Raw genomic sequence first — 10410 nt, forward strand, 5'->3', positions numbered from 1 at the left:
TTTAGATTCCTGATAGACTTCCCATCAGTGGGATCTTTGGCACATGGAACCAAAAACTTTAGACATTTTCCTAAATTGACAAGTATGTATCTCTTTGTCTCTGCATTTATAAAGCTATGTAAAATATAGATTCCAGGTCTGACAAATATAAGGAAATACTCTGTTAATTATAATAGCTGATATTTATTGAATACTTTCTATCTGGCCATACATACATATGCTACCATTTAATATATTACCAATATACTTAAAGAGAGAATCTATTATATCCCCACTTTACAGACAAAAGTTTGATCTGTTAATAGGAAGTTAAGTGTCAGCTTATAGGAAGAAAATTAGGATTCAAGTCTGGCAGTCTGACTCCAGAGCACAAATGTATCTGTCTAAAAGTCCAAAGAGGCTTTATGTTTCTCTCATCAAAGCCGAGTTTTTATTCAAGACTTTGTTATGGGTATGTGGGGGTGTGTGTATGTGTGTCCCCTATAAGCCTCATGTTTATATCAAGGAGTCAGTAACTGTAAATACTTTGATGTCCAAATATCTCTATTGAAATCAGAAAGTCCCATTTCAATAAATGGTATTTAGAATAACTGTGCTTAAGTAAACTAATAAGGCTGCCATTTGTGGTTCTGGGCTGTGGCTTTTGGAGGTAGACCTTAGCTTTGGCAAGTGTCTGATAAGTGTAGTGCTCTGATGGCTCTTCAAAGAGGGTTTGATGCCTACGATATATATATAAGGCACTGCGATGCGGTGGGCAGGGTGTATCACCTGAGCAAGACAGACGTGACTCCAGCCATCCTGACACCTACTGGAGGTGACAAACAAGTAAATACATTTTAAAATAGATATTCTGATGAACATCCTAAAGGAAACTATGAAAGGGCTGTCAATAAAGGATAATGAAACTCCAAAGATGATGGATTCGATATAAATATTCAATATACATGATTTTGTTTTCATCCCTAATACACAGTGAGGTATAGTTTTTAAAAGATGGAAGCTACATGGAGGTGAAAAAAGAGAACACAAGAGTAAATAAAATGTGAATTGTAAAGATGAATAAATGTCATCTGCAGAGGGAAAGCAAAGAACCAACCTACACACCATACATACACAGCCCTCAGGTGGCTCAGGAATGGGTAGATGTGTCTAGAGTTGGGGTTAAGGAGGTTGAGGAGGAAAGATGAAGCCTGGTGGAAAACTGTCAAAGAAATTTTAGCATGAGATTTTGTCTGTCATTTCATGCTGCTAGACAAGGGCCCATTTCCATCCTGTGCAGAAGACTGGAGGTAGTAAAATAAATGGTTTCTGGGACCAAGGATATCACACATATCAAAAAGATAGGATTTAATGAATGTATGCACACTGAATGATAAACTGCTGATGCTTCCAGCCCTCGCTTACTACTTGTCTCTGGAACAGGGCACCAGACCTTCATCTTTGGGCAGAAGACTAAAATTTTCTTGGCTCTGTGATACTCAAAATCAACAAACCCCATCCACATGCTTAGAGCTTTGAGTAAACTGTTAAAACTCCCTACTCTTTATCATGGATTATAGAAGATGGTCTGACTAAAACAGAGTGGGATAAAAAGCAACTTTGCACAAACATACAATGGGGAGGGAGATAATGTTATGGCCATTAAATAGATTTTTTCAAAGAAAAAATACTATAATGAAAGATATTATCAAATTTAAAAATACAATGTCAGAAATTTAGAACCCAAGAGAAGATTGATGGATAAAGTTGAAGAATTCTTCAAAAGTAAGGCAAAAAAGCAAAAGATGGGAGATAGAGTAAAGATCCACCATCTGGATAACAGGAATTCTAGATAATGGGACATAATAAATGAAGGGGGAGGAAACCATCAATGAAAGAATTAAAGGAAATTTCCAGGGCACAAGTCCTAGATTAAACTGGCCCAACGAGGAAACAGCATAATGTATTAAAACAGTATATGCCAAAGACTCATCATTGTGTAATTTTAGGAATCTAAGGGTAAGTGTTCTACAATCTTTTAGAGTGGTGAAAAAAAGTAGGTCACATAAAAAAGGTCAGTAACTACATTAGATTCAGACTTCATAACAGTTAAAAGTCCATAGATAATGTTTTCCAAATACTAGTGAAAAAATTAATTTCAACATAGAATTCCATATCCAACTAAACAATGCAACATATATAAGGATTAAATTAAGACACTTGCAGACAAAGAAGGTCCCCAATTTTTATTTCTTATGATCAGTAAGCTGTTGGATGATTGTTTCACAAAAAGGAGGCCAGAAAGCAGGAAAAAAGGAGGATGAACTCAGAAAAGAACATTCAGGATGATATTTAAGATCAGGATACAACCCTGCCCAAGTGTCTAGGCAACCAAACTCTATTGATGCAGTGTGACTCACAAGACAGACATGTCCACACCTCCTGTCATCAAACCTCAATTTAGCTTTTGGAAATCTAGAGGAAGTGCCCCAAATAAACAATGAAGTACACAAAGAAAGAGGGCAACATTCAGCAAACAGGACTCAAACTTCAGTGAATGGTATCAGTGGGATGGCAGGGAAGGGAAGCCCAGTATGACAGTTGTGCAGATAACCTAGAGAGGTCCACAAAGGAGAGAGCAGGTCTTCAGGTCAGATAGTTCCAAGAACATGTTAGAAATAGCAGGATATCTGATATCATTGACCTTGTGGAAAATCCAGTTAAAAGACTGTGGATAATGAGGGAAGATTCAGAAATGACAATAAAAATAAGAAGAATTAAGCAAAACACAAAAGGCAATTATTAACTTTGAAGAGGAAAAGTGAGAAATGAAATATTATTAAAGTACACTATGATGCACAGTTCTGGGTATTATTTGCATAAGCATACTAATGTAATTGTGAAACATTAATTTAAGCAAAATTTTATGTCACGCTATTGGGAGCTCAGAGAAAGGGAAACAGGATGACTATGTTAGATAAATTCTAACTACTATCAGAAGTAGTCCATAGAAATTATCTAAAATTGGTAAGTCAGCATCATATTTATATATTCTATAGAAATATGGAAATGTGAAATCCTAAAGAAAAAGCTAAAAAGATTAAAAAGAGGGTATAATATGGACAGGGGTTGATGTAAAGGGTAAGACAGAGAATTGCTATACTCTGCTTTAAAACTTTTAATATAATTTCATGTTTTAAAACTAGACCTACATATGACTTAGATTAATCCCAACAGCTTGGGAGACAGGAGGATTGAGAGGTCAAAGCCAACCTTAGCAAGGCCCTAAGCAACTCAATGAGACCCTGTATCTGGATTATACACACACACACACACACACACACACACCAAGAGCTGGGGATGTGGCTCGGTGGTTAAGCACCCCTGGGTTCCATCCCTGGTACCAAAAAAAGGAATTAAAAAAACCAACAACTTTAAAGCACCTAAGAAAATTTCTAGAAAGTGGTATGTGATTACTAGTAATAGTGAACTGATCACATTACTTTTACATCTTGGTTTTTCTCTGCCCAAGGAAAAGTTGCCATGAAATCATCCAATGTATCTGCAATAGCATCGACTTGACATTGTCCCATCTCTGTTTTTCCAGCCAAATCTATGGAATAGAGAAAGATCATGTTATACTTGTGAATATGTTCAATTTAACTTACTATATTAAATAGGCAATACACTCATGTGGTTGAAAATTCAAAGCAATATAAATAGTATCCAGTGAAGGCAAGTTCCATTTGCTCATTTTGCTCCTTCACCTACTTTACTTATTGGTAACCACTTGTAATCGTTTCTTACTATTCTTCTGTTGTATTTTTTTGGTGAGGTACTGGGGATTGAACCCAGGAGTGCTTTACCACTGAGCCACATTCCCAGCCCTTTTTATTTTTTATTTTGAGACAGGGTCTTGCTAAGTTGATCAGAGGGAGAGGGTTGGGGGTGGAAAGTGGTGATTCTGCAGATTGATTAGAAAGAAAGGGTCTTTAAAAGAATCCAAAATTAGATTTTTTTTAACTCAAAAAGTATGAGAAGAGTCGGAGAGGAGGGGGAAAAGAAAATGGAACATAGGACAGAAAAGGGGGATCAAACAAAAACAAGAAGTAACCGTTTCTATTGTTTATCATTCATGCCACAGGTATAGGCACCAACAAAACAATCCAGATGACCCTCGGTGGAGGCAAGAAGACTTTCTTTCTATTTTTTTTTCTCTTTTTTTTTTTAAAAGAGAGAAGAGAGAGAGAGAGAGAGAGAATGAATATTTTTTCTATTTTTTTAAAGCACTATTAGAATGAAGGACATCATGAGTACATGATTTTAATAGTCCAAGAAATTTTAACCTTCATGTGCCATATGTATTTTAATTTGATTTTAATTTCTTTGGTAATTTACAAATACTTAATGCTAGCAAAAGTTCAGGTTAAAATATACCTGTCCAAATTTTCAGCTAAATTCAAAAAAGGACTTGGTCACAGAGCAAGGTGTTAAGGGGTGGGGGCAATATAAAATTGTCTAGTTGTCTAGGAACTCATGGAAAGTTAAACTAATATAGATGATACATTGATACTGCTCTAGCTTTTAATCCCATTTTATTTATATTATAGTGTTCAAAAATAATTATTTAATGGATATTGAATGAATATCATGTTTTTTTCAGTTAGCAAAAGTCTTGAATACAATAAACATGTTACCTGTGTTTCTGGCAAAGTATCTTGCTATTGCCAGGCTCTGGTGAAGGGTAAGACCATCCACTTCCAAAACAGGGATTTTACCAAATGGAAGAGCTAAAAACAAAATAAGCAAATAATTGACTTTATAATAGAAGCAAGAGTTATGATAGAATTATGATACTTCTGTTTTTGTTGATAACTGTGGAAACAAACTGTGATTTTTAAAGTCATAGACTTCTTAAATCTGTATTCTTAAAAGGAACATTTGACATCTAGTGGAATCTCTACATTTTGTAAGTTTGAAAAAAGCAGTTAGAAAACTGATTGTAAAGTTCATTACAAAACTGGCTCTAAACTCCAGGTTTTTAGGGTTGCTATATCCTATACCCAACATGGTCTCATAGTTACTACGTTTTTTTTTTCTTTAAAGGTAAGCTTCATTAATTTTGTGGCCTCAGAAATAGATCATGTTAATTATTATTTAAAACACAGTGTGAGTAATATAGCTAATTTACAAATGAGTTATGATTAAGAAGTTAGCCAAAACCTTATTTTGAGGAGGAACTATTTGAACTGCAAACATTTTGTACAAATATAGGACAGACTTATACCAGATGCACTATTAATACTTTGTAAAACCTATTTGGGGGGGGGTGGGAAATGGGGATTGAACCTAGAGGTGCTTGGCCATTGAGCCACATTCCCAGTCCTTTTTATTTTTTATTCTGAAACAGAATTCGTTGCTTAGGACCTTGCTAAGTTGCTGAGGCTGTCCTAGAACTTGTGATCCTTCTGCCTCAGCCTCTTGAGTTGGGAGGTGCGAGCTGGGATTACAGGCATGTGCCACTGCACACAGCCCTATTTTGTTTTGATATCTAAATATATTTTGTCACAAAATAATATACATTTATTGTAGAAAAATTATAAATTGAAAAAATAATTCTACCAGTTATGTCCATTTTAATGTTTCAATTGGTTTTCCACATATATTAAATATCATAATGTAGGGGCTGGGGATGTGGCTCAAGCGGTAGTGCGCTCGCCTGGTATGCGTGCGGCCCGGGTTCGATCCTCAGCACCACATACAAACAAAGATGTTGTGTCCGCCGAAAACTAAAAAAATAAATAAATAAATTCTCTCTCTCCCTCTTGGAGATGGAACCCAGGGTTGTCCTACCACTGAACTATGTCACCAACCCTTTTTTTAAAAAATTAAATAAATAAATAAATAAATATCATAATGTATTATATTTTGCTAACTTCTTTGTTAATTTGACGGTATTTTTAAAAAAAAATCTTTCTAAATTTATGAAATACCTCATTTTAATAATCATGTACTACTTTACTATGTGTATAACTACAATTTTGCCAACCAGTGCCTTAGGCTTGGACATATAAATATTTTGGAAACAGGGAAAAGAATAGTGTCACTTATAATCCATGACCCTCACACAAGTACTGGAATCAGTGTTGCATCGTACTTTCAACTCTTTCATCTACATACTAAGTACAGAATGAAGGACAGTTCACATCAGGAATAAAAATACCTCTGATTACTTACCTAAGTGTGCCAAGTACTATTCTAGGTGCCTGAGATACTACTGTGAGCAAAACAAAGTCCCAAATAAAGTTGACCTGTGTCGAGATACCTTATTTGAAGCACAGTACATAAATAAGAGGGAGTTCACATGCCTAACTTGGGGAGTTTTCTTGGTACTCCCAGGGCATACTACATACTGAACATATCCATCAGATTTTCTAGTACTTACAATTCTATGAAGCAAGTACTAGCTATCTATCAGCTTTTAAAAATGCAAAAATGTTAACAAGGTTTATGTAGATTGCCTAGCTCACACCTGATAGAAGTGGGATTCAAACTGAGGTCAGCTGGAACCCTTTCTCAGCTATTTTGATAATCCTAAGAGCCATATTTTGTGTGAGATAGTAAAAATCAGAGCAAGCTCAGAACATAGTATCCAAATTAGAGAAGGGTCCAAAGACTGCCTTTTATGAGGATTGGCTGAAGAACCTTGACTTGGTTGGCCTGGAGGAGCAAAACTAAATAAAATGTAATGTCCATCTTCAAATATGGCAAAGCTATCAAATGGAAGAAAACTTTGACTTATTCTGACTAGCTCTAAAATGCAGAACTAGAAACAAAAAGTAATGTTGAAAAAGATATTTTAACTCATGATGAAAAGTAAGTTTGTTGACATCAGGCTCTTGACAACCGGAAGCATTTGAGCCAACCCTGGAATAATTGTCAACAGATGAAACATTGTCTGAATTTAACAAGCAGAAATTTAAGACAAATGCAAAGTCCCTTGATGGTTCCAGAATAATTCCAAGGTTATTGGAGGTGTCACTTAACAGGAACACCTGTCAAAAAGCTTTAAGGAATTTAGTGATAACGAACATGATCCCTGGTAGGAATATGGATGCCAAAATAACTACTGTGATCTTGGTAAAATGTCTTAGAATTTAAGTATAGACTTGTAATAGGGGCTGTGGGGGTTAACCTTGGTTGCCAATTTGATTGCATTGAGAGATCCAGAAAATTGGTAAAGCACACTTCTGGGTGTGTCTGTGAGGGTTTTCCCAGAGACAATTGGCACGTGTGCCAGTCAACCCATGGGTAAGATCCGCCATAGGACTGGTGGTCCGGATGAGACAAAAGTGGAAGAAACAGGGAAGCACGCATGTGCAGGGCAAGCTCATCTCTTTAGAGTTTGCTTTTTTTTTTTTTTTTTTGCTGCTACTGTGGTCCAAGGATGTCAGACTCCAGATTTTCCAGCCTTTCTGTGTGGACTTGCACCATTGACTCTCCAGGGGACCTCCAGACCTTCATCCTCAGATTGGGGCTGCATCATTGGTTCTCTTGTTCTGAGGTTCCAGCTTCTTGGACTGAGAAGCAACTGGTTTCTCCTGCTCTGTCTCCTGCTCTCCCACCTATGGTCGGCCATCGTGAGTCCAGCTTCCATCGCATAAGCCAGTCTAAAAAGTCTCCTCTTATAGTCATATCCATGTTCTGTGGGGTTTGTTACTCTCAAGAGCTCCAATTAATGCTGGCGAGGGTCCCATTACACCTGTGCAAGGTCGTGTCCCCACCAGCACCACATATTGCAAGACAGATGTCGAGCACAGCTTGTTCAGAGGATGTCTACTTGGGTTGGGATATAAATAGAACATTCGAGAAATAGAAGATTGAGTTGTCTGTAGAATCTGCGTGTGATTTCAGGCCTCAGATAGTCAGTGGCAAACACTGTCTAAATCAAGAAGTAGAGTCAGAAGTGGGGAGGTTGGACTGAAATTCACAGTGATGACCAGAGAAAGAAGGAAGTCTGAAAGTTATGTGGATTCATGAGCTAACTTGGCACTCGATTCTGAATTCTGCCAGAGATCTTTATCTTCACTCAGAGCATTGTGACTGAACTGACCACTCACCAGAGGCTTTTTCCCTATGATGTCTTTTTTCTTCCCTTTTTATTAGTGTATTATAAGTGTACGTAACATGTTACATGTTCATACATACACAGTCCCTATGATAACTTATAGAAATTTAAGTTTCTTCAGGTACTTCCATGTAAAATGAAGAATAATTTGTTCTCCATGAATTACAATGATAAGTTTAATTAAAATGATAAGTATGAAAGCCATAGGAGACAGATTTTGATTTTTTTTTTTCCAGTGCTGGGCATTGAATCCAGGGCCTTGCACATGGTAGGAAAGTATTCTACCACAAGCTACATCCCAGCCACAGAATTAAATTTTATGTAAAGGATTCTTTTAAAAATTTGTCTCCCTTCCATTTTCTGTATCCTACCTATTCCCAGAATTCCAGTTGGAAGTTGGACTTCCTGAACTGACTGATCCTTCATTTCACTTATCTTTTGTCTTTATTTTTCCATTGCCTAACTCTTTGTTATATTTTCTGGAGTATTTCCTTATTTTCATCATTTTAGTAATTTATTTATATTTTGTTTTTAATTTTTAAAAACATTTTTCCTGTGAACATCCCTTTTTATAACATCCTATTCTTGGTTTATGTATAGAATATTTTCTTTTATCTCTCTGAGGATTTCATGTTTTTGAAAGTTTTTTGGTTTGGTTTGGTGTTTTTTGTTTGTTTTTCTTACTAAACCAATTTGGTTTCATCAGAGTTGGCTCCCCCCCACACCCCTCCTTTGTTTAGATCTGCTTCATACTGGAAACCTTCTCAAATTTTCATTGATTTTTGTTTTGCCATTCTTGTTTTAAGGGGGCAAAGAAAGAAATGCTAACTGAATATTCAGTGTGTGGGGGAGGGGTTTGCCAATAGAGCAGTACCATTTCACTGAAAGACCCCCATCTGTTCTGTATCTTTTAGACATTTTTCTTGGGCAAGTCAGTTTCCCCAAGAGAGAATTTCTTCAGTTTTTTGCCTAAGAGATATTAGCCTGCATATAGCATTTCAATTTTAGATCAGGGGAAGGGGATCGGGGCTTCACCACTTAATTTGTAGACATCCATAGAATCCAGTCTTCATTGTAGGAGTGTGTCCTCAGACATGCCTGTCATTCAGAATCCTCTGGTCAGTCCTCTCCATGCTCCTCCAGAGAGGGGAGGGGATCTGGTTGTGGTGAGCCGCTTCTGCCGTTTATGCAAATTATGGTCGCCATTACAAGATGGCGCTGGCTCCGCTGTGGTCTGTGACAAACAACTCCTTATTTGGGAGAGTTGGCGCATGACTTTTCATCACCCTATGAGAAAGCTCCACGTGGCTGCTTTGCATTGGGGCTTGAGATGCTTTATTAAGGCTGGGAGGGGCATCCGAGAGAGAGAGAGAAGAAGAACTATCAAGGGCCTGAAATAAACTACTGAAAGAAGATTCCTGAGTGTTGCGTCTTCCTTGCGGGCAAGAAGACATCTGGTGACCAAACTGCTACCTCACATTCTTCCGGTCAGTCCTTCCAGCTCAGGTGTTAGGGTTGTCTGTTGCTACTAATTCCGGAGGCTTTTTCAGGATCTCTGGAGTGATTCTGCTTGCACTGGCCTCCTCCAGGTAATGTTTGAACTTTATGGTCCGACTCAGTCAACTGTGCATTCTTTGACTTGCATTCTAGCTTCTAGAAGGTTGTGCTATCGTATTGAAGCTTGATTTCTTTGTCTGTATGGGATTTTGGCTTTAATAAAAAATACTTGAATATATTAAGGGAGAAAATGTAAACAGATACATACCATCTTCCAGGTTTAACTAGGAAGAACTTTTTAGTAGAAATACTCTAGGATGGAATGTGTTGACTGGAGATTTAGTTCTAGGTCTAACAGAAGGTATATCCTGTAGGGTTTCAAATACCTGAGAACACAGCTAAATTGGATGGGAGATGAAACCAAATAATAAAAACTGCTTTTGTAATAAAAACTGGTTGTCAGGATCTATTCTTTCCTTTCTTCTCAAAGTAATAAAAACCTAAAGTTTAAGCTGGGCAAGTAGTTATCATGATAAGGTCAACATATCCCAGCTTCCCTTGATGTGACTAAGTTCCTGCCAGAGCAATGTGAATCAGAAGTGAAATAGGCAAGCTGGGAAAACTGGGGCATGCCTATAATCCCAGCGGTTTGGGAGGCTGAGGCAGGAAGAATCTTGAGTTCAAAATCAGCCTTAGCAACTTAGTGAGGCCCTGTCTCTAAATGAAATATTAAAAAGGGCTGGGGATGTGGCTCAGTGGTAAAGTACCCTGGGTTCAATCCCTGTCTCTTATACACATCTAAATAA

The 10410-nt window shown here is 37.3% G+C and overlaps 1 protein-coding gene across 5 annotated transcripts in view; it reads right to left on the reverse strand.

Moving 5' to 3' along the window:
• Positions 1–10410, reverse strand: part of Hpgds (hematopoietic prostaglandin D synthase) — an 83601-nt gene that overhangs the window by 5498 nt on the left and 67693 nt on the right. For all 5 annotated transcript variants that reach the window (XM_015484563.2, XM_048813628.1, XM_015484564.2 and 2 more), the window contains 2 exons: positions 4677–4769; positions 3483–3592 (listed from right to left, as the gene is read on the reverse strand). In XM_015484563.2, the coding sequence (XP_015340049.1) occupies positions 3483–3592; positions 4677–4769 (203 nt within the window). The remainder of the gene's footprint in view (positions 1–3482; positions 3593–4676; positions 4770–10410) is intronic.

This window comes from Marmota marmota, unplaced genomic scaffold (genome assembly GCF_001458135.2).
Source record: "Marmota marmota marmota unplaced genomic scaffold, marMar, whole genome shotgun sequence".
In the NCBI taxonomy this organism is placed as follows: Eukaryota; Metazoa; Chordata; class Mammalia; order Rodentia; family Sciuridae; genus Marmota; species Marmota marmota.